General features: G+C 36.6%; 1 protein-coding gene across 1 annotated transcript; it reads left to right on the plus strand.

Annotated features, from left to right (window-relative positions):
- Positions 1–3730: 3730 nt before the first annotated feature.
- On the plus strand, positions 3731–26914 carry LOC131072264 (membrane-anchored ubiquitin-fold protein 3). Its single transcript, XM_058008395.2, has 3 exons — positions 3731–4362; positions 8753–8923; positions 26282–26914. The coding sequence occupies exons 1-3, from the start codon at positions 4233–4235 to the stop codon at positions 26335–26337; spliced, it is 357 nt and encodes a 118-aa protein (XP_057864378.1). The 5' UTR covers positions 3731–4232; the 3' UTR covers positions 26338–26914.

A 26914-nucleotide genomic window follows, 5' to 3' on the forward strand; every position in this document is an offset into this window, starting at 1 on the left:
TGAAGGTTGGTTGTTTGTTTGTTATGAAGGCACAACAACCGGTGAGAAGAACAAAGAGGATGTGCTGTCGGCACAAAGGATGTTTGTTGGTCATACCAGTAAGGCTAACTAAACCGGTAGTCAACCTTGGTCAACAATGAAGGACAAACTGATAGAGTAATCCAAGCAGAGGTGGATGTCGACAAGCATGGCAACTGGATGCTAGGTGGTGATATTGCATAGGTCGGTGGAGTGTGCATCGACGTAACAAATCAACAAGTAGGTCGACCTTTATGAGCAGCCCACAAGTCACAGAGGATGCTAGAAGATTGCAACTCGAGGAAGGCAAGCTGGAAAAGTGGCTGAACTGATCCTGCAAGAAAATTTGATCTTCGTACCTGTTTGTTGAAGGAAACAACAAAACCATTAATGGTGGATGACAGAGAAGAGCAGAAAAGCATGATGCAGACCTCCAGATTTAGAAAATGCACGTTGGAATGCGAAGCTTTGTTGGTGATTGATCGATGCCATGAAGATCTTATCCTTGGAAAAGCAGATCAAATCAAATAAGAATTGGATTGAGTTAGAGAAGGAAAAACCTAACACGACATTGTTTGAATGTGTTTTTGGCGGGAATCCAAGTTTATAAATATGTGAGCTCAAGACAGAAAAGTATAATGCTTGATGTGAAGAAGGAGAGTGAAGAGAGCTTGAGCAAAGAAGATCATCTTTCTTAGAAATTTATTCTAAGTAAGTTGTAGAGTGAGTTAGCAGACAAACCGGTGAGAGGGTTTAAACCGACAAAGATAGTGTACCGGTATACTGTTGCAGGTCTAATAGTTAAGCTAACTGGTGAGGTGTGATTGATCAAGAAGGAATCCGAGTGTGACACAGTGTGCTGTGAGGTTGTGAGAGAGAGAGAAGAGAGGCCAAGAATCAGAGAGAGAAATCTGATAACCGGTATTGTGAGATCCAGTGAAGAAGAGAAGACTGTTAACTAGTAGAAATCTATTTGATCTAGTGTTGCAAAACTCATTTGCAAACATAAGCTATAACTGTATCAAAATTGTATTTCATAATACATCACCAAGTCAGAGCTTGGTGTAGGGGTTGGTGCCCTAAATCAGTAGGAGTTGGTGCTCCTTGGGTTGGTGCCCTAAATCCTTGTAATTCATTGTTTCACTTGTGAGGCTAGATTAGAGCAGTAGTTTCCAACAACATTTCTCATCAAGGTTTTTTCCCATATTGGGTTTTCCTCGTACATCTTCTATTGTGGATTGCATTTGTGTGTTTAACTCTATTGGTATCCTCATTTGTCTTACCAATTTGACTGTTTAAGTGCTTAGGATAATAACCGATATTCTAAGGTTGTTTTAAAAGAGAACATAATTTAGGAACCATTGATTCACCCCCCTCTCAGTGGTACATTGTGTTCAACATAATAAACCCTATCTATGAATAACATTTTTGTCTAAAAATATATGAACTATGATGAAGACACTTATTTATAGATAACGATTACAAAATTTATACTCCTTGAGATTGAATCAAGTATGTTGCTCCGAAAAACTTATTGTGGCATGACTTGAAACCTTACACTCTTCCCACAGTATGGGGATTTGTCGAAAACAACATGACCAACCCTTTGAATATGGAACCAATTGACATTTAAAAATCCTACGTCTAGGTTATAGCTCATGGGTGACAGGTGCCAAGGGATTGAGAACTCAAGAATCTATGACCAATGTAAGAGGCCATACAAATCAACATTAAGCTAAAAATTCCTCTAATTGGCACTATGCAATAGATGGACATATATATCCTTTGGGCATCATTTCTCCTCAAGTCATGCCAAAAAATATGACCCATGATATCTTGTTGTACTCATAGGGCATGGGGAGAGACCCTTCTTTGATCTACAAATCATCCTCATGATTAATGGTGAATTGGTTATGGTATGTTAGGGCACACATCAATCTCACAAAATGGTGGGAGAAATCTTTTGAAGACCACATAAATTCATTCTAGTTATTGAAAGGTCTTGTCATGGCAAGGATATAGGTAAAACAATGCATCATGTACTATGGTTTTTAGGCTAAATTTGGCTTTCCAGAAGGGGCCTTGAACTAGGTTTCATACTATTGAAGAAGTTTGTGAATCTACTAGAGGAGATGAATGAGTAGATTGGTAGGGGTGGGGAGGTAGGAGGAAACAAGGAATTGGAACCAAGTTTGGAAGTGTGAGGTCTCTTAAGGGTTGAGATTGTGAAATAAATGGGAAGGTGAGTGAAGAGAGAGTAGGGAGCAAAATATGAAAATGGGGTGTCAAGGAGTTGGGGTTTTGAGGTTCGAAGGAACCTTGAAACCTTGTCAAGGTTTTAGGTCCTTGAGAAAGCGGGGATGGGAGGACATAGAGATAAGATCCAAGGGTGTCCCACATCTTCAAAATTTTGACACAAAAAAAGGGTCCTTATGAATTTAAACATAAACCCCCCCACACTTATTTTTTTGAGATTTTTGTAACTTAAACACTGATAGGAACATATAGGATAACACAAGACACCAAATGGATACCCATAGAAAGATTTCTCATCTTGGTTATATGTGATGGAAACATTGAGGCCTAAGTGCACAAAAGAACTAGGACTCAAGAAAAATCTAACATCATCAATCAGAGTCTTAAAAGTTAGGATCCAATGCGGTACACGTTTGTGTGATTTATTGTTATGTCTTTGTATTTAAAACACAATACACACAATTAATTAATATCTTATAACATACAATACGAATAATCTAGGAACAAGAAAGAAAAACCACATTATAAGGAGTACTCATCCTTGGAACACTTCAATTTGAAGAATGCTAAAACAAATCTTTTACAATAGGATCTATATATAGGCCATTATATGCTTGAGTTTGTTGTTTTCAATCATGAGGCTGAGACCGTAAAGCTGATTTATCAAGGAAACCTCACAATTCAACAACTTCCTGAAGACATTTTAAAATATTGCCTTTCCTTACACACTATTAGATATTAGTGATCGATGTGAAATTGATCGCAAAAGTGTACATTTAGCTAGATCAATCCCAAAAATTACACTATCGATTCCACAAATGAAGTCATTTCTAAGGAGCTTGAGATTGTTCCTACAAGTTACCCAATTAATTCCATGAATTAAGTCATTTCCAAGGAGCTTGCGATTGGTCCAAAAGAACATAAATTCAATCCAAAGTAATGATCATATTACAAAATTAATTTACAACCAATTATTTAAATTTAGACTAAATCATATCATCTTTTAATTGCACAATGATTTTATTCCTTTACAAGCACAAACTTACTAATATTTTAATCTCCGGACCACAAACAACCATTAAAATTAATTGCCTAGGATGAAAGCCATTCCCTTCACACTAGTGGCAGGTCAACCAATCCAACAAGTTGATAGATCCTAGGCCTTCAAATCCCAACCTTTCATTACAAATAGAAAATTGGTGGAATATTAGATTAATTGCTTTTTAGCAGACCAAAAAGGTGGAAGATGCTATTACGTGCCAAAATGAACTACTTTAGATAATCATATCATAATCCAAAAGCCTACGTGGCCATAGGGTTCTTAGGCCAGCAAAATCAAATAAAAAATAACATAACATCCAATATAGTCACCTAGACGAGAAAATTACATTGGAACCAAAAAATTTAGATTTTTTATTTAATTAAAATCATTGGAAAAGAAAGGTTCTAGCATAAAAATGAGAAAAAAAAAGAAAAAAAAGAAAAAAAAGATAAGAGTTGGCACGAAAAGCTTCTTCTCGCACGATAATTCTGCATTTTGTTGGTGACCATTTTGGGCTGAATCAGGAGAACGTTATGATGCGATGATCGGTTGGCTTTAATTGATACGATCTGTGTACCCTTCTGTCGACTCTGTTTCACTGGATCCGCAGAAACTGCCCGGGCTTTAATGCTCACCAGTTATACATATTCTTGGTCTGACAGCATAGGAGGGTTTTGGATATAACAGATTTTGGATTGCACCTGAAAAATCCAAGTGCAAATTCTCTGGCGTTTGGATGAAAAAGGGTTTTATAAAATTCTTCAGAAGTGATCGGTGAAAAGGCATGAATTACTAGCGGGGTAATTTTTAATCTTATGGTGAATTTAATTTCAATTATGAACGAGGATTTGGTTTTGTGTCGGTGGATTGAGATATAGCAGGGGAGGTGGGTGGGTGGACAAGAGGATCGTCTGCTATGGCAGCGGAGGACTTGTTGGAGCTTAAATTTAGGCTTTATGATGGTACTGATATTGGTCCCAATAAATATGCCCCTGCTACTACCATTGGTTCTCTTAAAGAAATCATACTATCTCATTGGCCACAAGGTTAGTAATATCTTCTGCATTTTTGGGTAGGGAGAATGAGGGCGCGGAGGTTTAGATTTGTAAATTTGCATATGGAGAATTGGGCAGATGCTTATTTTTGAGAACATGTCTAAATTCCATTATGGGTATGATTTCAATGTCTAAATTCCATCGCGGGTATTATTCCAATGTCTAAATTCCATCATTCGTCTATATTGGCATGATATGAGTTTGCTCTGTTGATGGATATATACCTGGCTTCGGATTTTTAAATGGTCATTTTTCGTATATTCGGATGGTAGGTTGCTGTCTCAAGCGGCCCTTATGTGAAGGCTATGCGTCTAAATTCCAAAGCTGATATGATTATTGTTCTAATTTCTGAATTGCGTTATTGTAAACTCTAAAGCCGATGTCAGTCTATTCTGAAAATATGGATATAATAAGTCAACACGAGACTCGGGTTCTGTAACTATTTTTAAATATAAAATAGCTGTACCCTTATACACTTGTGCCTACATCTCTAGGTCTATTATAGCTTTACCCTTTCTAATATTTTCTTCTATGACATTCCCTTGCCTACATATCGCTTTCTGTTGGCCATGGAATACAACTCAGAATTGTTACATTGCAAAATTGCATCTTAATTTCTGATGCAGATGTGGTCTGTTGCATATAGAGCGGAATCCTGATTTTTATATTTGTTGGCACGTCAAAATTGTGATACAGGCGCGACCAATTTTTTAATTACTGAAGCTGGACCTAACCCAAAGGTTTCTGCCCTAATACATGAAGTTGGATCTTACCTGAGTGTTTCTGCACTAAGTTCTGTATTGAACATTGCCAGGATTTATCTCAATGGAAATTATTTGATGATGCAATGTTGTGGCCAGCATGTAGAAGGTGAAAGAAGGGATTGGCAGCAGTAAGAAGACACAGTGGAGGTGTTTTTTGTGGATGAGGTCTCTTTTGCACGATTTCCTTGAAGGCTTATAATCTTATTGACGGTGGGTAATTTGTTTGGGACAGGGAAACTAACCTATTCACTTTATAACTGCCTGGAGTGATCAAGAAAAACCAACTCATTCACTTCATTAGTTACCTAAGGAAGAATTTTATTTTAAAATTGAAATCTATAGAAATAGGTTAATATGTTTTCACTTTTCCTTAAATTGTTAAATCTGCATCTCTTGGTACAGTGAGAAACAATTTGAAACTAAAATAACTTTACCAAACAGGTAGACATTAATATTAGTAATTTCCGAAGGGGTTGTGATACATACCCTAAAATCTGAAGTGGGTTTGCTCAGTCTGAATATTATTAAATGTATATCTTACATGTTGTGATGCTGGGCATAGTCATAATTTCTGAAGTGGGTATAATATGAGGGAGAGAGTTCTATCAGAATTTGATATGATTATAGTTCCAAGTTCTGAAGTGGGTAGACTTCAAACCCTAAAATCTGAAGCAAGTATGTTCTGTCAAAATATATGGCTGATATTTCAGAATTCTGAAGCAACACTGGCTCATTTCATAAAATAAATTGTATTTGGAGTGTGTGTGATGTTTACTCGTTTTCATTTAAATTCTGATGTGGGTATGGTCTAATTCATGATGCAAATTCCGATTGGATTTTTTCTGACAAATATAACACCATACTATTATGTGGGCATGGTCAAGTGGATAATCCTATCTCTGAGTTCCCATACACTTTATCGATTTTACTGCAAATTTCTCCTGCTGTTTCAAACATGGTATTCATTTGTTAATTATTATTTTAATTTTCAAAGAGTGGGAGAAGAGGGAAGAAAGATATGCAAATAAAACTAAAGTTGCTGAAGGGGCATAGCATTGTGTGGAGAAGGTTTCCATACAATTGAGTTTCACATAGAGTAAATTTTTATCTGAGAGATGCAGGAGAGCAATGTTCATTGTATGCCTTTGATTGAAGTGCTACTGTTTAAGAGGCAACCTGCCATGACACTTCAAAATTCATTTATTTTTCTTGATGTCTCCGAGTTCTGATTCACATATATTTCTAAATCTTGAGCAAACTTATAGAAGTATTTCTCTCCACACTTCTTTTCAGTGCTCAGTATATGCTAATCAATGTTTTTATCTTGCGCTCAATATTTTTTGACATTTCTTTCCATCAAACAGCTTTGACAAATAATGCTTCAGTTGAAAAAAAGTGAAATCAATTGGGAAATGATAAAGCACATTACATATCACACTTATTTGAGAAAGATTTAATCAGTAATGCAACTTTTATGCATAAGGGCCAAATTTTCAGAACACTTCAGAAAGCTACTAAGGTGTCTTTATCAATTTTTAATTCGTTGTTTAACTGTTTAAGTCAGTCGCAGAACTTGTTTACTTATTGTTTTTTTTTTGTCTAATTGAGCTCCTACACAGTTTTGATCAGCAATTTTTAGGGCCATGCTATCTTTGTCATGTGCTGATTTGGTAGCACTTTTCTAATCAAAATCTTGTATTATATTTAATTCTAGTTTATAGAAGTTAGATTTCTCAACGGGAGATCAGCTGAATGCGCTGGTATCTTTTTCTTGTTGCAGTTTGATCTCAAATTGAAAATTATTCCATTCTTTTGGTACTTCTAATGTCTTATTTCTGGCCTCTATTATTCAGTTCATCAATGAACTATCTAACCCTAATCCAACAAGATTTCCATTTCACACATTCTCTTGTGCTATAAATCTCATTGGCTCCAGTCAACTTACTGGTCCTTGCTTGGAGCTAGTAAAATATTGACTTTATCACATTTCAAAATTGAATAAAGCAATGAATTGGGCTGTAAGGGTATGCACTATCAATGTAGAAATGGAGACTGCCTGTAATGTGCAGGGTGTCTGACCTGAATCTCAATATCAAAGTAGGAATATCTAGATTCTACATATTGAGCAAAGTATAATGTGGTGGCATAGCTCATCAGTGTTGGTGTTGGAAATAAGCCACACCCGGACCGACGATGGACTGGTCCAAGAGGGGCCAGTAGCTCAGTGGTAGAGCACTCCAGCAGCGTATGGAAGGTCCTAGGTTCGAGTCCTGGCTGGTCCATGTCTCAACATGGTATCAGAGCCAGGTCCAGGCTAGGAGCCCCAAGCACACGAGAGGTGTGGCTTAAGGGGGGGTGTTGGTGTTGGAAATAAGCCACACCCGGACCGACGATGGACTGGTCCAAGAGGGGCCAGTAGCTCAGTGGTAGAGCACTCCAGCAGCATATGGAAGGTCCTAGGTTCGAGTCCTAGCTGGTCCATGTCTCAACATGGTATCAGAGCCAGGTCCAGGCTAGGAGCCCCAAGCACACGAGAGGTGTGGCTTAAGGGGGGGTGTTGGTGTTGGAAATAAGCCACACCCAGACCAACGATGGACTGGTCCAAGAGGGGCCAGTAGCTCAGTGGTAGAGCACCCCAGCAGCGTATGGAAGGTCCTAGGTTCGAGTCCTAGCTGGTCCATGTCTCAACAGTCAGAGTATATTATGGCTTGGAATGTGTTCTGTCTGAATTTTTCTGTATATGTGGCTTTTTTTTCAATTTATTTTCTGCAAAAGGTTATGGATTTGTACTGTTTACGTGTAAGCTTACGGAATAGAGCTTGTTCGTGAAATACTTTTTTCCTCCAGTGTCTGATTAAGCAGTACTTGCTTGTAAGAAAAATATATTCCTGGGGCCTTATAGCAGAAGCAATATTAATTAATTTTCTATATATATATAGCCCATATAATTCTACACTACATAAGTGCCTCCGCTTTATGCTGATTGGAGACCTTCTTCATCGCCTTGCCCTTTTGTCCATCTCGCTTGTCAGCCTCCACCTTGTCCTTTTCCGACCCGGCTGCCTATTTGACTCGTAGACTCCAGCGTGCTGCAGAGACATCCGTGCGTCGCGCTGGCGTCCCATATATATATATATATAGTACAGGCATACCCCAGCTGTACGGAACCCAGGATTTTTTTTTGCCATACTGGCAAACCCGAATCCCAGATCCATTTGAGAACCAGGCTTTGAGTGCCCAGATGATATTGAGTAGTTTTTTTTAATTGTTTGTAAAATGTCTTTTTCATGTTTGTAATTTTTTTGATCATCTGAAGTTTGTGTTCAATGGGCAATGATGAATCTATTTTCTTAGTTGTTTCTCCCAGTTTTTAATTTGAGTTCAGGTACTGAATTTATTGGATCTTAGTGGATGTGTGTCTGTTTTTTTGGTAGAGCTTATGCAGATTAGTGTATAAATAGGTGTTTCTCATCATGATTTGGCCTTGATTTTTTGCTTCAGAGTTTTAAGACAATCTGCTTGCTAGTTGATCGATTTTTTAAAATAATTTCAGGAAATTAAATTTCTTTTTGAAATATGTACTGCTAATCAGTCCTCAAATCCTTAAATTGTTTCAGACAAGGAAAATGCTCCCAAAACCATTAATGATATGAAACTCATCAATGCGGGAAAAGTATTAGAGAACAACAAGACACTTGCAGAATCGAGAGTTCCTTTTGTTGAGCTTCCTGGTGGGGTTATAACAATGCATGTTGTTGTCCGCCCTCCATCATCAGACAAAAACAGTGGTATGTAAGCTTTTTTCGCTTTTGTCAAAGCTGAATATTTTCATATCCTGTTTTAATCTATAACTATAAATGTGGAGAATTCCTTTATTAATTAGCATTCTTGAAAGAGTTAGAATCTACAAGTCTCTGAGTTTTGCAAGTTGAAATTTTGTTGTTTGTGCACAAAATGCTACAATCATTTATTGCTCTTTATGTGAGTTTTGATGGCTTCTCTCTAGTAGGTTTATTATTATTATTTAGCTTAAACTTTAATTCTTTATATTCAGCATTTTTTAAAAGTTATTTCTGTAGGAAGCCCTTCTAATTTATCACTGAAAATGCGTGTTGTTGCTCATGTTCATTTTGTCAAACAGTTGGTAAACTTCTGACCATGAAGGCATTTGTTTTTGGAGATTTGAATATTCAATTTGCAAGGTTTTTTGGCATGAAATGCATTACAGTTATGAACTCAATCACAAGTAATTTCTAACAGTACTGTGACAGTGATAAATCAACAATAAATTTCATTAATTTTCAAACTCTTATTTGCAAACAATACTCAGAGTTTACAGAGATTTAGGAGTTTATTTCTGACCTTTAACAGACCCTTGAACAGCACACATATGGCAGAATTAATTCTGAGATTACTTACGCAGTGCAGTCCCAAACAAGAGTACATTCATATGCAATTTGGATGCTTTCTGAGGATGTCATTGGCGGCTAGAAATTGCAGATCTGAGACTTCAATGTTGCAGCAGGATAAGATATTAGAGATGCCTAGCTAAACCTTTACTCGTCCAGCCTATCACTGTTCTTCAGTTTGCCCAGAATTCTGCAATTTTTACCCTCAGAAGTGGGACTGACTTCTTCTGCAAATCCATTCAGGTTAACACCAGCTATGTAGTTTATTCTTATGTCTAAAACAGTGATTTCAGTCAATACTATGCTCAGATTTTAACTCCACAATCTTCCCTTTATTTATTGTTAAACCCTATATTAGAATCTCACGCCTAGGGTATTATTGATTTTCCCATTAATAAACATAAACCCTAGTCGCCCAAATCAATAATCTATCACAGTGATCAGCCATAAAATTGCTCAAACATATATCTGCCGTTCATCAAAGCTTCACATCAAGGGTGCAGTGCTGCTAATTGATGGATTTTCACCCAGCTCCTCATTTATTATCCACGATCCTGCCCAGCACTAGGAATCATCCCACAAATACCTGAAAATATCTCATTAAACGTTCATCCAGCTCATATAAAATTCATACCAACATATCCATAGCCCTAACCCTCTCAAAAAATCAGAAATTTGTCTCCCATGAAGACTTAACAAATCTCTAAAATTGTCAACCTGCAATAATTTATTCTTTGAAGCTCCAAACCAGCAAATAAGCTCTATGTGAATTCTGAAGCAAATTCACCAGTGGATGGAATTGGGTTTTCGTCCAATCCACCAAGAAAACCAAGGGTTTTGTCCTAGTGCATGCTGAACCTGCAAACACTAGCTCTCCAAGAAATTCTGAAACACAAGTCAAGAATTGGATGCCAAATGAGTTGCCTTCATCTCCTTTTAAAATTCCCAACCTGAATCTTCTAGAAGATTCCAAATTAATCTCCTTAAAAAAAATTCTAGAAGAACACTTTATTTAATAAAGTGACTACCTACGGCATACCTCTTGAATTATTGGTTTTGCATTTCTCTCTTTTTTCTTCCTATTTGATTTGCTCCTAACCTTGCATGGGTATTAGCTTATCAATTCCTTGTCTCTTTAGAATAGCATTTTTAGAGGGTGAAAAGGGAAATTACTTTAATTAACATTAACATTGCATACTCTTTTATTACTGTACAAATATGGGACCAACATCTTCCTCTTGAGGAAAATTGATTTCTAAAAATACCTGCAATGTGCTCTAATTAGAGATCCCATAAGGTACTAATAATTGCTATATTTCAAACTGTGTTAGTGGTTTGGTTCCTTGGACTTGTAGGTTTGGGTCCAATCTGGCTTGGATATGGATTCAGGTTCGGTTTGGTAGGGGATTTGGCCAAGGTTTCGCAAAATCTTTGTTGGTTCATTTGGGATGAACTTGGGGCAAAATTGTTCCAAATTTTGCCTCTTGCCCCTGCTGCTATGAATCTATTGCTTTTTTGTGATTTTTTCTAGTTTTCTAATCGGCATTTAATTCATCATTATCTGTACTGCTTTTAAGTGTATTTGAAGCTAACAAAAGGAAACATCTTCTCATGGAATGCCTTAGTTTGTAGTTAACAGAAAACATGGGTATACTCACGAAGATTGACACTGTTTTATCAAATGCAATGAACAGGAGTCTAAACCATCAATTCACTTTTGCCAGCATGCTTTAATCTATGCCAATATATGACCCTCAAATCATGATATTGTCATCTATCAAAACATAAGAGACTGGTTTTTTAATCAGATATTGTGGTTGGTTGTATGCAAAATGTGAAAGCACACACAAGGAATGTGAACTGTTTGACAAGATACCTCAAAAATATGTGGTATCATGGATAATAATGATTGTAGGATATACATAAAATGGTGTTCTTGATGAAGCTTCAAGAATTTTTAAGAAATGTGGACGTGGAAAAAACATGGAAAAAAGTTTGATTTTGCACTAAAAAATCATGGTTTTTTGCTTTATTTAAAATTATGAAAATGGGATGTGCCATGACGGTCTATGTGGTTTTGAAAAGCCTTCATTTGGGTTGGTGGTGGAGGCTGTGCTCCTTGACCCTGCGTTGTACTGTGATAGGGAATGTGCTAGGGGTACTGTCTGTCAACTTAATTAGGGGCATTATCCCTTGACCTCGCTAAGGGCACTACCCACAGACCCTTGTGAGAGGTTTTGCCCCTTGACCCCACTAGTTGTGCTGCCTCGATACCCTTGCCAGGGGCATTGCCTCTTGATCCCACTGAGGGTGCTATCGCTAGACCCCAATTACAATCATTTGATACATTTTATATTTGTATTTTGCATAAAAATACATATTTTTTTAAAGAAATTTAAGAATTTTTTTAATTGTTGAGTTCGAGTCAAGCCTGAGCATGGGAACTATGGTATGGATATCCATCAAAGAAAAATTGATAGTGGATTGTTATCAGGTATTAGAACGTGCCAATGCCTTGATAAATATCTATGTGAAGTGTGGAAGCATACTCAAGGCACATGAATTGTTTGAGAATATGCCTCAATAACTGGTGGTCTCTTGGAATGTTATGCTTGCAGGATACACACAAAAAGATTTGTTGAGAGGCCTTGGAAACATTTAAGCAAATGCAATTGGTAGATGTGAAGCTAGACATCTAATTTTGCAAATTCTATTATTATTAATAGTAATAATAATTATTACTATTAAGTTTAACTTATTATTATACTAAAATACTATATATTAATTTTATTAATATCGTGTAAAGCTTATAAATAATTTTTTACATTAATAATATTAGATGCCTCTAATGATAGTGATTTTAGGCTGTAAATATGTTTGTCCATATATATATATATGGGCAAACCCAAAGCAAAGCCAAGCTTGAATTTTTTTGACCAAACCCCCAAACCTAACTTGGGTTTCAAAGCCCACTTATATTTTTGGAGCCCACTGCACAGCTACAAATCAACGTACTCACTGTTTTAGGAATAACCCAAGATAAACTCGTTAGGTTTAGAATATTATACCATATTTTTGAAGAGAAAGGGCAGTGAAGAAGTCGGTGATTAACAGTTTCTTCTTTTTGACCACATAAACTGCACTTTGAAGGCCCCATTGAAATCTCTTTTCTTTAGATTATTGTATGTCAAAATTCTATTAAGAGCAGTAAAGGCATTACACTTTGGAGGTGCCTCTTTGCACCATAATAACTTTCATAGCCAGTTCTTTATAGATAAAAAGTGGCTTATCTTTAGTGAAGAGTATCCTGCTGATACTCATGAAGCTGGGAAGGATGACCATTCCTTTTTGTATAATCTTGGCAGTTAAAGCTGGAGAGCATAATAAGATACAATATAGAATAGAGCAACAACTTCTGCTCCTCCAATGACCTCAAAGCTCTTCCATACTCTAAGCACACAACTATAGGCAATACATTCTTGCCAAAAATCACATACTCTAGAACCCCAAGAAGTAGTCTGGATTCTTCTTGCCTCCTCTACAGCAGATTAATTACATAGAGGAGTGTTCCCCATCCAGGAATCACACCAAAAGTCTGCCCTGGATCCATCTCCTAAATCCCAAATCAATTTTTCACCTATTACCTTCTGTGCTTGACTCCATATCACAGCCCCTCAGAATCCTTTCCGGCTTTAGAAAGGCATAAGTATCTAGAGCCCCTTAAGTCTCTTTCAGCAAAATATTCTATTGAGCTTCAGGCTCTTCTACCATTCTTCATACTAATATAGTTCCTAGCTATATTCTGGACTTCCAAATCTTTTATACTTGCTTCTATTGATTATTAGGGAAACATATCTTATGCTACTTCATAAGAGGAAATTTGCATTCCTCTAAATTACCCTGGCAGATTTTTTTTGCATATCTTATTTATCTTCAAAAAAGTAGGCTTCAGGACAGGAAGAGTTGACAAAAAATAAATCACTATGGTTTGCAAAACAACATTTATTTTGATTGTCCTTTCTGCTAAACTGAGTTAACTCCCATTCTAAGACTCTAAATGCTTTTGAATTTGGTTTACCACTGCTTTCCACAGTGAAGTTTATTTCTACCACAGGGAAGAAATGTGATATTGAAACCCAAAGGCCTTGCTATTTGGCCTTGAATTCTAGGAGAAGTATTGAAAAATAAGATTTTTGACTTCACCTTTTTTATAAATTGGGCTGAAGCTAGTGCATATTCAGAAAAAATCTCATTCCACACTTCTGCTTCTGCTCTTGTGGCTATATTAAAAAGAATGGTGTCATTCACAAACTGATTGTAAGAAATCACTTCCAAGGGGAAATACCTACTCCTTTAGATCTCCCTATCTTCTGAAATTGTTTATCAGCCTCCTAAGAGATTCTGTTAACAGAATGAAAAGATAAGATGCCAATGTATCTCCCTGTCTTAACCTTCTAGAATGGTGATAGAAACCTGCTAGACTTCCATTTACCAATACAGAAAACTACTACCTTCTCACTACATTGAACACCCAATCCACCCATCTATTGCTGAAGCCAAAAGTAATTAGAAGTTTGTGCAAAAAGCTCCAATAAATCCTGTTGTATGCTTTTGCCATATTTGATTTGATTCTCATGCTACTATCCTTGCTTTGAGATAGCATATGCATAATCTCATGAGAGATCAGTACTATAACTAATATTTGCCTACCTCCTACAAATCCTCCTTGTTCCATTTCTATTAAATTTGGTAGTAAAGGTTAAGTGCTCTGCAGTAGCTTTTGAAATAATTTTTTTCATTGTGTTGCACACAGCAAAAGTGTGGTAATCATTAAAGAACTTGATACTATTTGTTTTGGGAACTAAACCAAGAAACGTACTTTTAAGTTTGTTAAACACCTTACCTGACTTTAGAGAGTCATTAACTACGTCCACCAACTCTTTTTCCATAATCCCAAAAAAATTGGAAGAAATCTGTGTGGAGCCCATCCAACCCCGGCATTTTAACTTCATCCTGTGAGAGAGGAAGAAGAATCTTTTCATTGTCTTCAAGCTGCAGACCATAGGGTCATTTGCCTAAAGACTATTATCCACCTCTATATCTCTATTTGGGAGAAGCAGAGAAAAATGACACAGATTCATTGTTCAACTACTTGCTCCAAGTGATTCCCTTGTTCGTCCAAAACGTGTGAAATTCCATTCGCCTGCTTCCTTGTGACCATTACTTCGATGGAAATATGAATTGTTTGTAATATTGTATCTGACTATCTCTTTCTTGAATCCATTTATCCTAAAGTTTCTGCCACCAAAAGACTTCCTCCTGAGCCTGACAAAGGTCTTGCTGATAAAAAAAAGGCTAGGTTTGTCTTCTAAAAGTTCATTAGATAGCCCTAATTGTTTAGTGGTTATATAAACTTGTTCAAGAGATACTTCAATGGCAATTTTATCATAAAAAATGTTGCTAAAAACATTATTGTTCGTACCAGTTTTTTTGCGGAATACACCTCAAATTCTGAGCAAAGCATTACATTGGAGTCCTTTAAACCGTAGGGCAGGAATTCTGCCAGCATTCAAATTGGCTGAGAATCTGAATGGAGGAGCCAGAACTAACTACTGGAAGGATATTTCATATTAGTTTCAGAAATACATCCTTGCCATAGCCATTGCGATAAACCATAAATCTATCAAGTTTTTCAGCTATATAACATAATCCTTTCCTCCTATCGGTCCAAGTTAAAGAGCCCTCCTTAGGGACAAGGTATAGGATGCATTTTTTTCCCCAAAACAGGCTATAGATTAAGTTCTTAGTGAGTCCGCCCTCTTATCCATGGAACTTGCTATCATATTACCTCCTAATAGTTTCAGAAATACATCCTTGTTGTAGCCATTGGAAAAATTGGAAATCTATCAAGTCTTTTAGCTATCTAATATAATCCTTTTCTCCTATTATTACAAGTGAGAGAGATCTCCTAGGGATTATGTATAGGAGACTTATTTTCTCTCCAAAATAGCTTTTAATTCTATCCCTGATTATTAGTTCTTAGGGAGTCCCTCTCTTATCCGTGGAACTTGCTATTGCATTAAAATCACCCCATAATAATACATTTTTATCCTGGAGCATCACCAGCTGACCTGATTATTCTTCTCACAGCCTCCTCTTCTGAAAAGTAAATTAAGGCCCATAAACATTAAATATAACATCAGAGGAATTGAAATGATTAGTCTTAAAAGAGCAGCAAATCCAATTAGAAAATTTCCCCAAAAGTGAGATGTTGCTGCTGCAATACATTGCCATCTTTTCCTAGAGGATTTGAGCAAGAAGGTGAAATTTTCATCTGGAAGTTTCATTTCCTGTAGAAGAACAAAATCTAACCTGTTACAAACCTTTTCTTGTTAGGGGCATTGATTCCCCTAAACATTCTAGGAGAGGCCATTCATGGTTCTTGTGGAAAATTCTCCTTTTCTTGTGGGAGATTGATGCCCTTTTAATCCTACAAAGCTCATCCAGTGATGCTTCTCTCTCTAGGCAATCATTTGAATTCTCTGCTACTGAAGCTTTTTCCTCTCAGAGGAGTAAGAACTATTATTAGAAACCAATGTGAGGTTCTTGTTCCTATGTGAGGAGGAGAAATATGCGAATCCTTTAGGAAATCTTTCCACTCAGGAGGCTTTACTAGATCAGATTTGAACCACTACTGGCTGCACAACTTAATAGAAGTCCTCTTGAGCTTTCAGGCCTTTTTGGATTTCCACACCTTGGCTGTAATAAAAGTACACACTTTGAGAGGTTTCTCAGAGAGATGAGTTTCTTAGATTTACAATCCTTCTCTTCATACCCCACTTGATGATAAGTAAAACAATAGAATGTGCTGTCTTCATAATCCATATCTTGCACATAAACATTAGAAGGCAGGCATCAAAATCTTTTTCAGAAGTGGCAGGTCTCATTGTCTTATGATTTTCAGCTCTGCATAAAATGTATGGTATTTTTCCACCTCATTATCCATATCTTGCACATAAGCATTAGAAGGCAGGCACCAAAACCTTTTTCAGAAGTGGCAGTTCTGATTCTCTTATGATTTTCGGCTATGCATAAAATTTATTTAAGCCAAACCTCCTAACTTCCTACCAATAGCCACAAGACATATTGGATCCTAGAATTCTAGTGGGAGGCCATAGAGCCAAATCCACATCTCTATCATCTACGCTTGTTGAAGACCAAGATTTGATTTTAGGTGCCTGAGGAAGAGATCTTTCACTCTTTAGGAGAAGAAAAAACTAGAATAAAAAATCCTTTAGGTAAAAAGGAGATCCAAAGAAGACCACATGTTTGCCACCCAGTCCTGCATAGATTGCACCAATGGCCACCATTCTGCCCCCATGCCCAATAAGAGCACAATTTTGAAAATTTAAGAACCCTCTATCTATTAAAGACACATCCACCGGCACCACAGGCATTGAGTCAGCAATAGAAATGCATTTCTTATGATGATCTACCTTATTGTGGGCCAGTTCCTGTCTTTTGCCCAAAGGAATGTCACTAACTCCTGATGCTTTCTGCAGATCCTGATTTTCCCCCTCAATACCATTTTGAAAAGAGCAATTATTTCCTTTTTGAAAACTCCATGACCATACTGCTGAAAAACTGCACCCTCCAGCCTGATACTCATTTCTGCAAAAAACTGTCTCTAAGAAGGCACCCTTCTTACCCAAAGCCACGTGGGTTGCTTCCATTGATCCTTCCAAGGCCACTGAAATCTGAAGACAACCGTTGGGATGCACCGAGTCACTCACAAACCCATGCAATTTTTATTTGTCAAATCTATTAATTAATTGATTGGATTTAAGATTTCCTACAGTAGACATCTGCATGATCTTATGAAGTTATCTATACGAGGAGCTCTATGCTGTAATATTGTCATATTTTCATCCCGATGATGGATATTGGAGTGAGATTGGAAACATCGATGCTTCAATCTTTATCACAGGTTTATTTAGAAGCATCTTTGTGCCAGTGGCAATATCTGCTGAATGAAACCAATTTACAAGAAGCACACAATTCCTGTCAACTATCCCTCCATATACCTTCTTATTTGATTTGAATGTTATCAAATGGCTTTAGTTTAAAATTGTATAGATCTTGTTGGCAATGTTTTGTTAATAGAAGATTTATTGCCGTGTCATGAAGCTATATTAGTAAGAACTTGATAATAGTTCAAGGAAGCTCTTAGTAACCAATTTTATCTTGTGAGGAACTATGATGACCTTGACTTCAAGAGGCAATGACCCTGCCAGAGTCATGGTCATACTGTTTAGTACTGCACCAAAAACTACACACCATGGTTGCAAAATTGACGAATTATAAAACTGAGCAAAATAAGGTCTTCATTTACTAGACCAATTTTAAAGCATGTACCCACAAAGTTGGAATTTGTCATCATTAATCTTATTGGAGACATCTACAACTCTAAAGTTTAAAGATAAAATTTTGTGATGAAGCCTATGCTAGGGAAGGCAAGCCAAACTTTGTAAAGCAGCACAAAAACAACATCACCAAACAGACTCTGTGAAGTGGTGATCTAATTATCAGAAATAAGAGAAGAAAAAGATTCATTTGGTGCCCTACAGAAGCATCACAACTTAATAATAAATCACATCATAAACTAGGTAAATGTTGGACTTCCAAAAGTCATATTAATACTTCAATGATAAATGCCATGCTTGACAAAATCTTTTAGCATTGTTTCAAAAACAAGGGTAAAGTTGTGCTTGCTTTCAAGCTATATTTCTCACAACTTCTTAGTACACCTTGAAAACCTTAAGTGAACTAGATATTGAAGAATAAAATGACTCGTTTTCCATTATTGATAATGGTAAACTGAACTTTAGAGGCTCAACCTTGGAGCAATGTCACATACTTACATCTTTTGTTGCCTTCATCAACATGGCGAAGGAATGTACATTAAATGTTTCAAGGACATAGTCATGTGACATAGGACCTCTCTATGTCATCAACATTTGCAGAATTCCATTCATGGGGAAGAGAAATGGTGTTTACAAGTTGACTGTAGTGCATCATGCTTTCCACTGGAGTCCAATGCCGTTGAGTGCCTGAAGCTCTTCCATGAGCTAAAGTATTTTTAATCAGCTCAAGCAGTGCCATCTTAACAATTCTTAGAATTTTTCTACTTCTAATTTACCTGTCACAGACTCACAGCAGGATGAAACAATAGCCCAATTATCATCCATTGTGCAACCCACCCTACAGGGACAATGCAATCATGTTATTGTGGCAGCGATCACTTCTCAAAGGTGACTACCCTTGTATTGTGCCAGAAGTCCATCTCAGCTGATAGCTCATTATATTTCCATTTGTCTTGCAAATATATGGATAGGTAATGGACTTCCAACTTCCAACTACTGTTGTCTTTATTCCATGTTTTTTTATAGCTTTCAAAGACATTATGGTTTTCCATGAAAATGAAACTCACCATGTCCACAGTTTTCTTCACTGGGCTTATGTACACACCAAAGTTATCAGCCACTTTATTATACATCTTTTGCACACATACACGATAGCAAGCTTTGACAATATTAGTTAAAAGCTTGATTTTTTTTCAATACTGTTCTTTTAATACAACACAGCAGATATCAACATTACTTGATGTTGTCTCTTTGAAGTCTATATGCTACTTTAGCCACTCATTAATTGGCATAGAATATCTAATCCCACCAAAAGTAAAATGTCTGAAGGAAGAAGCACATGGCACTGACAAGTATATAGAGCAATTTCAAATTATACAATATGATCATGATATCTTGGAGCTGATTACACCCAAATACAATCTTTCCAATTCAGTAGACAGAATACGCTATTTCTAATTCTACAACAAAAAGTAAGGAGGGTGATGTGAACAGGTTGCTTGTATGCTAGGCTTGGTTGTGTAGATGGGCTCATGCAGATTCTACCATGCCAATTGATGTCCACAACCCAACATCATGCACCATCTAGATTGGTGCCCTTGGAATGACACTACATTATGATTTTGTAGTTTCTTGTAAACTTGTACTCCTTCTGTCTACACTAGTCAGAAGGGCCTCAGCACATCACCTGCACAATGCTAGCTTCCTCATTGAGTGTTACCTACCTTGCTGATGCCACCTTGGTCAGAGCTGCCTCAGAGATCAAGCTTGTGCAATTGCCAAACTGACATGAAGACGAACTGTTGACGGTTACAGAGCCAAACCATTTATATTGTTCTCAAACTGAAGTGAATCTTCTCGTAGTTGTGTAGATACTTGCACTTGACCTCAAGAAGATGGGATGGTGGCGGATGGGGTAGGCAGCTTTCCTCCTGGTTAAAATTCCATAGTTTCTAATTAATTTGTCTGGAACTACCGCAAAAGGAAGGAGCACAAACTAGTTATGTATCGAAGTACCCAGCTGAACATTGTTCATGGTCTGTGTAGAGACACCTAAGCACAACATAAGCATGCTCTAGGTAGGGGCTCACTTTCGCTTACAACACAATGGTAACTACAAGAAAATTTGTTGCAGTAGTACAAAGATGTGTTTGAGAAACTCAAATGTATTCTCACACACTGCAAAGTAACATCTTAGATCAACTTGGTCCTAGGATGTCCACTTCCAAATAGTCCGTCTATCATTGATAAATTTGGGAGTATGGTGATATTCATTGCTGGGCTCAAATGCTCATTAATCAAAGAAAGATGCAGTGAAACTCTCCCTTTGTGGCTTCTGTTAATTGAAGTGCAAAGAAAGATGGTTCATGGTGCCTATGCATTGACTATTTGGTGATCAACAAAATCATGATGAAGAATCGTTATCCACTGTTGTGCATGGATGACTTTATGAACTAGTTCTGAGTTGCACAATACTTCATAATAATTGCCTTGAAATTGAATTATCATAAAGTTCTTACTTAATTGTAGAGACATTTGGAAAACATTCAAACTAAGAAAAGGACTGTATGAGTAGTTGGTTATGCCATTTGGTTTGACTACTGTTTGATGAATGGCATACTCAGGGTATTCATCAACTCATTTGTTGTTGTTTACTTGGATGATATCCTCTATTTTAGCAAGAATTAGGAGAACATTGAGAGTGTCATGTGTGTCTTAGACTCATCATACAAAACACAAGTTGCAAGTGAACTTAGACAAGCGTATGTTTAGCCATATAGATCTAGTATATAGATTACATCATCAACCATTATACTATACATATAGACCCAGAGAAGATCAAAGTGACCCAAGATTGGCCGATCCTATGTAATCTCAGAGATGCCAGGAAATTACTTGGACTTAAACATTTCTACCGTGTGTTTGTACTTAGATTTTCTCACACCTCATGGTTGCTGAATCAAATTGTATGCATTAAAGCCACTTTTAATTGAATGTGTGTACACCAATATGCCTTTGAAGAGGTCACACAATGCCTTTCTGTTGCACTTGCCTTTTTATGCAAGACATTGCTGGGCTCTTTGAGATTGGGACCAGGACATCTAATTATTAGTTGTCCAATAGTCCTCAACATGGACGGCTGGTTGCATACTACTCAGAATTTACTAGCAAAGTGCACCTGTATTCTACTTGAGAAAGAATTGTACATCATTGTTCAAGTTGTAAAACAATGGGGACACTACATCCTAGCGTAGGAGACCATCATACTGTGATCAAATGTCACTTCAGTCTTACATACAAAGAGCAAGCTGGAAATGTGCTCATTACAATGCCTGACACTTAGAGCAACATCTTCTCTAACTGGGTTTCTCTCTTTAAGTTAACATAGACTTCGGACATATCTATGCATCTCTCGACATAAGGAATACATTGCCAATTGTGAGCAATTCCACTGGGATACACTACTCCAAGACAGTTGGAGGTTAGCAAGATACTTTCTACATTCTGGGGCGCTCATTAGATTCAGAGGACTGGCTTGACTCAGAGGAGTGACCAGTTTAGGAAATTGTGTTAGATGACTGATCAGACATGTGATGGACACAACAGTAATATTTTAGCTGAATATTCCATAATAAACAAATTAATAATGCATTCCTTGCTGCATTCCCAAGCCAACAAATAATAAGCTTGAGCTTTATGAATCATTGCTAGTTCTTTCCAGGTCTAGGGAATCTACCAGTATGGACATTTTTTTGGGCTGTCTATGAAACAGCACTAACATGGCTCAATGCCTGGAGAAGTAGATTGATTTTCTAAGAGAGTTCTGATGGTCGCCCTAACGAAAGTTAGTGCATAAATTTTTCCAGTGTTTGGATTTGTTTCAGACTACCCTCACCTATGTTATCTGCTTGTGGCCTGAATTTTGTTGGCCACTTTTAGTATGGCTTGTGGGGAATTTTGGATATTGAGTTGGACCAGTCTATTACACTCCATGCTTAGACAGATGGGAAAACAATAGTAAAATGCTTCAGATAAAAGCTGAATGCATTTTGTATTTCGTCAGCATTTGATTCACACTCTGATGATTGATCACATAGAGTGGCCTGACATCGATTAAAAACCAAAACATACACAGTTTTTTCCTGAAGCATTCTATTCTTTCTCATAGCTGTGAAAACCTTACATTCAAAACAAAAGTAATATTGAATGCTTGCCCATTTGTCATGTATGTGGCAATGTGTGACAGTGCACATCCACATAATTGGAAATTTGGAATGGTAACTCGCCCTAGACTCAACATTTCTAGGACAGCTTTTCATGGTTTTAGGCTACATTACTGGGTACTGCCCTATAGGCTTTTGCATCTGTACTGTTGTTATGGTAGTAGACTCTAGCACTAGGCCATGTACTTCCTAGGCATCTCTTGGGTTCTGTTATTTTGGGTATCTGATAATCATAATAAAAACATTATTGAAAAAAAATGGCAGTAGAGGTACAATAGTCAATGTAAAAACAGAAGACAGAAAAATTGACAAAAAAGGAGAAGTAAAAGAACATTAAAAAAAAACACAAGTAAATTGTTGCTATTCCTACTTTATTCATTTCTAATGAACCAATTCCTGACTTGGATGCCCTTGATGAAGAGTAATCTGATTATTTGTTCATGTGGGTCTTGAACTTGAATATGACCATTAAATATATATTATTTTCCATTTTTTGAATATTATATCAGATTTTGACTTATCTAATATTATAAATTTTTTGGGAATTCTAAGCTGTGACTCTTGGCCTTCCATAAAAATGGGGAAGGTCTAGGGTCAATCTAATCAAACATAATAAATTTAATAATAATTCAAAATATTGCGCCTTTGGCCTATTACCTACCAAAAAAAAAAAAAAAATTTTAAATTATTTGTAATCAGCATATTTTGTTTTCTGTATGATATATAACTTTGATATTATGGTTAACTTCAATTCTTTTTTGTCATATAAAACAATTTTTATATGGATATGTTAAGTTCAATTCTTTCTTGTCATATAAAACAATTTTTATATGGATATATTAAGCCATACTGTAGCCAGGGTCCAAATAAAATGGCAAACCGTCAAACCCTTATCTCAAACCCATACCTGTACTTGAATTTAACTTTGAACCTGTATCAATACCTTAGATTTAATGGGGCACAACCCATTTCAGACATCACCTACAAGGTGTGCACATGAGAGGGTAGTGGTTAGGGCAGAGACATTCCTGCAATGTATTTAACAAAATGCATCGGCAGGTTTAGCAAACTCTTGCTCAACATCAAAATAATTACAAAGTGTGGAATGACATAGATTGCACATATCTTATCTTATTTAGCAATAAGCTATCTAGGTGCTTAAAAGGATCACATTAAAGGAACAATCTTTATAGTTGGGGGTGTCTTCATGGTTGAAATTTCCACCTTTTGGCACCTTAAAAGAATATCTTAGTATTTAAAATTCCACCTTATTTGGTGCTTTAACATGATATCTTTCTAATTGAATTTTCATATTGGTGCCCTCATCTAGAATTCAATATTGAGCTCACAAGCCATAATTTAGAGCTTTACTAGAGCCTGCAGCAACTCAACATCTTTCTGATTTTTTTCTTGAACATCTACAAACAATGGCAAAGGATCAAATCATTGAGACCACTACTATGCACTCTTGCCATGGAATACATCATATATTGTAAGTTGTCAAGTTTGAGCAATATGATGATTGTGCTATGTGGTCCAACCTTAAGCAACTCCAGACTTAGTTTTTACATCTAATTGAAGACGTCACATCTCTCTAGCTTGGAACCTGAACATCAGCAAACAGTACCAAAGGTCCATATAAAATGACAAACAAAACCCCCATATCCTGTTCCTGAACCTGAATCTGTTCTGGTAACTTAGGTCCTATTGGCTACAATCCATTTGAGACATGTTATTGGTGCTCAGTTGGCCCACATCATATTATCTACTGTGTGCTTACAAGTGCCTAGTCGCACACACAAAAGCAGCTAGTAATGCACACAAGATAAGAAAGATGATAAGGCAAAGACTTTTCCAGCAGCACGTTCAACAGGTTTATAAGCAGGTTTAGCAGATTCTACTACAGCAATAAAATAAATATAAAAAAGTGGCATGATGTACATCACACATGCCATAAGGGTTGGTGATAAGGTCTGGCTGCATCCCTAGAAACTTGAAAGAGTGATTCAAAGGCCCACACTAGAAGATAAGATGCTAAGCATTTGTGCTATAGCCTATTTTCCATATACCATATTGTACAGAGGTGGGGACAATGCCTTCGTACTTGATTTTTCACCCAATATTCAGTATTGAGCTCATAAAGCCATTATTTCCACTTTTGCTAGGGCTGGCCACATCTTGACAGCTCGTTGACTTCAATCATTAACACCTGCAAACAGTGTCAAAGGATATAATTATTGAGATCACCAGTACACATCTTCCAGGGCACATTTCGTTTATTCAAAGTTGTCAAGATTAGGCAATATGATGATTAGGCTATGTGCTATAAACTTCAGCAACTTCTGACTCAGTTTTCATGTCTAACTTAAGACATGGTGGAAACCACTGATCTAAGCACATTCTAAGCTAGTTACACACTGGTCTTGGTTGTGTAGATGGGCTTATGCAGATCAACTCCATGTTGATTGGCATTCACAACCTTTTGTCATCTATCATGTAGATTATGTCACCTAGAATGGCATAGGATAGAGTCTAGAGACTAAGTTGCAGATTCATGCTTGCTATGTTGATTGGCCAATAGTGCGTATGCACAAAACATGACCAGCCCTGACTTCCATGCCAAGTGGTGCCTACACTGTGCACTCTGCCTCGGAGACCAAGCCCGTGCAGAAGCACGACTGTGCGAGAAGAAGACAGACTGGCACATTAGCAGAAAACTGAATTTTTGACCGTTATGGAACTGATCCTGGATTGTGTTGTAATTGTAGATATATTTGTATTTGATCTCTAGACAAAACAGCTAGGATTCTTATCCTTAGTTCTTGATCATAGCAATTCTTATTTCCTGTCTTCTGGAACTTTGTACAATATAGTTTATTTAAATTTCTCGTTCATAATGAATAAAATTACATTTTTCAGCTATCTTGATCATGGTTATCATGAATATGTAATAATAGTTTCTGTCCTATTCCATTACATGTTTGCATAACAAAAAAGGGTACTGGCTAGTTCGTCATGAATATGTAATAATAGTTTGTGTCCATTTCCATTACATGTTTGCATAACACAAAAGGGTACTAGCTAGTTGTCCTCTGTGTCACCTTGGGCCCTGCTGTGCAGATCAGAGACTTGTTTTCATTCAGATATATTTTTTAAACCACCATGCTGAGGATATGTTAGAACTTTTAGGTTGCACCTTGTTGACTGTTACTTAGAAAATCAGCTACAATTTGTCCTAACAATAGGCATAAATGAGCACCCGGAAAATAATTTGCCAAGTTTTTGTTTTTACCTTAGTGTTGGTTGGGATTTTTTGATGGTTATCAGCAAGTGAAAAAATTATATCATGAATGATTAAGCTAATAAACTGGTATAACTGCTTACTTTTCTTTCGAAGAGACATTGTTGTGGTATTTTGATTGAAAACAATAAAAGGTCGGAGGAAGGCCTGTGTGGTAAAAGTGGGAGATAGTTCAAGTGCCGAAAGTCAAGAATGTGAAAGCAGCACTGTGAGCTTGTTCTTCTCCTGTTGTAAAAACCATTCTTTTTTGGTTCCATTATTTTCCTGCGTAAGTAATTGGGAAGAACAAATACACAAATAATTGCTTATTTTTTTCCAGCTTTAGCTTTACTCTATGTTAGTGACATGATTAGTTGAAACTTTGAGGTTATATTTCAAAAGCTTTTAGCTTGGTTTGTTTGTGTCTTTTTATTGCACGGTTTTGCAGAAATTTATTTGCAGCTATGGCCGCCTATTAAAAACTTATTATGATCCCCTTTCACATATCTACACTTGTCACTTTTTATACATAAAAAATGAATTTTCTGTTTGAGAAACGAGTTACTAAACCTATGTACCTGTGAATTATTGTATATTATTTTCATTATTTTAATATAATAGAAAACATTATTTATGTTTTTTGTTTCTTATTGGATAATCACTCTTGTTCTCGAGACTTCTATTTTCATTTAATTTATAAGAAATATCTGGCACTTGTCTAATGCATGTGCTTGTGAATGCTTGTTTGATATTTTTTATATGTCGTAAACTGTTGAAACTTACACAGTGCTTTGATTAAATTTTGTTGCAGAGAAGCAGCAAGCAAATTCTCCAAAGAAGAACAGATGTTCATGCACAATTCTGTAAAGGAGATAATGGTAAGGGGCAATATAAAGCTGGTGGAGTTTTATAAGACCCCTTTGAGTATGAAATTTGTATGTATTTTGTATTGTTATTGTCACAAGATCCAGCAGACTTGGCTGCAGTTCATGCAGGACTATTATTTTTAAACTTTTTTGAGCATTTCTTCTAGGTTTCAGTATTTAGATGCTTGGTGAAAGATTTGTCTGAAAATTCCATATGATCAGGATACTCTTCAATGTTACTGACATCCTTTTCACAAAGAATGCCTCATGTGTACGGGTTGCTGTTATTTGTCTTGATTGAAGATGCCAAGAATGAGGCAAAGTTAAAGGCATTGTTGTTTTCTGAAACTGGGGAGGAAGCTAGATTATACTATTGTTACATGAAAGCAGGCAAAAAATGGGATGCTGCTGTCACTTAGGCCAAATTCATGCTTGAACTTCTCAGATTTATATCTGAGATTGAAAATTGTATTCTATGTCACTGGAAGTTTGATGGAATCATCATATAGTGGCTTAGTTTTTAATGAGATATTAATTACTATCATCATTATTTTGGGAAATCATATTCCTTTCACAGA

Source organism: Cryptomeria japonica, chromosome 10, assembly GCF_030272615.1.
Source record: "Cryptomeria japonica chromosome 10, Sugi_1.0, whole genome shotgun sequence".
Taxonomy (NCBI): Eukaryota; Viridiplantae; Streptophyta; class Pinopsida; order Cupressales; family Cupressaceae; genus Cryptomeria; species Cryptomeria japonica.

Bases quoted from the DNA above. Each gene is read 5' to 3' on its own strand.
- LOC131072264 (XM_058008395.2), top strand. From the start codon at position 4,233: ATGGCAGCGGAGGACTTGTTGGAGCTTAAATTTAGGCTTTATGATGGT. The intron at 4,363-8,752 runs GTTAGTAATATC...AAATTGTTTCAG, and splicing joins ACTATCTCATTGGCCACAAG to ACAAGGAAAATGCTCCCAAA. The intron at 8,924-26,281 runs GTATGTAAGCTT...ATTTTGTTGCAG, and splicing joins ATCATCAGACAAAAACAGTG to AGAAGCAGCAAGCAAATTCT.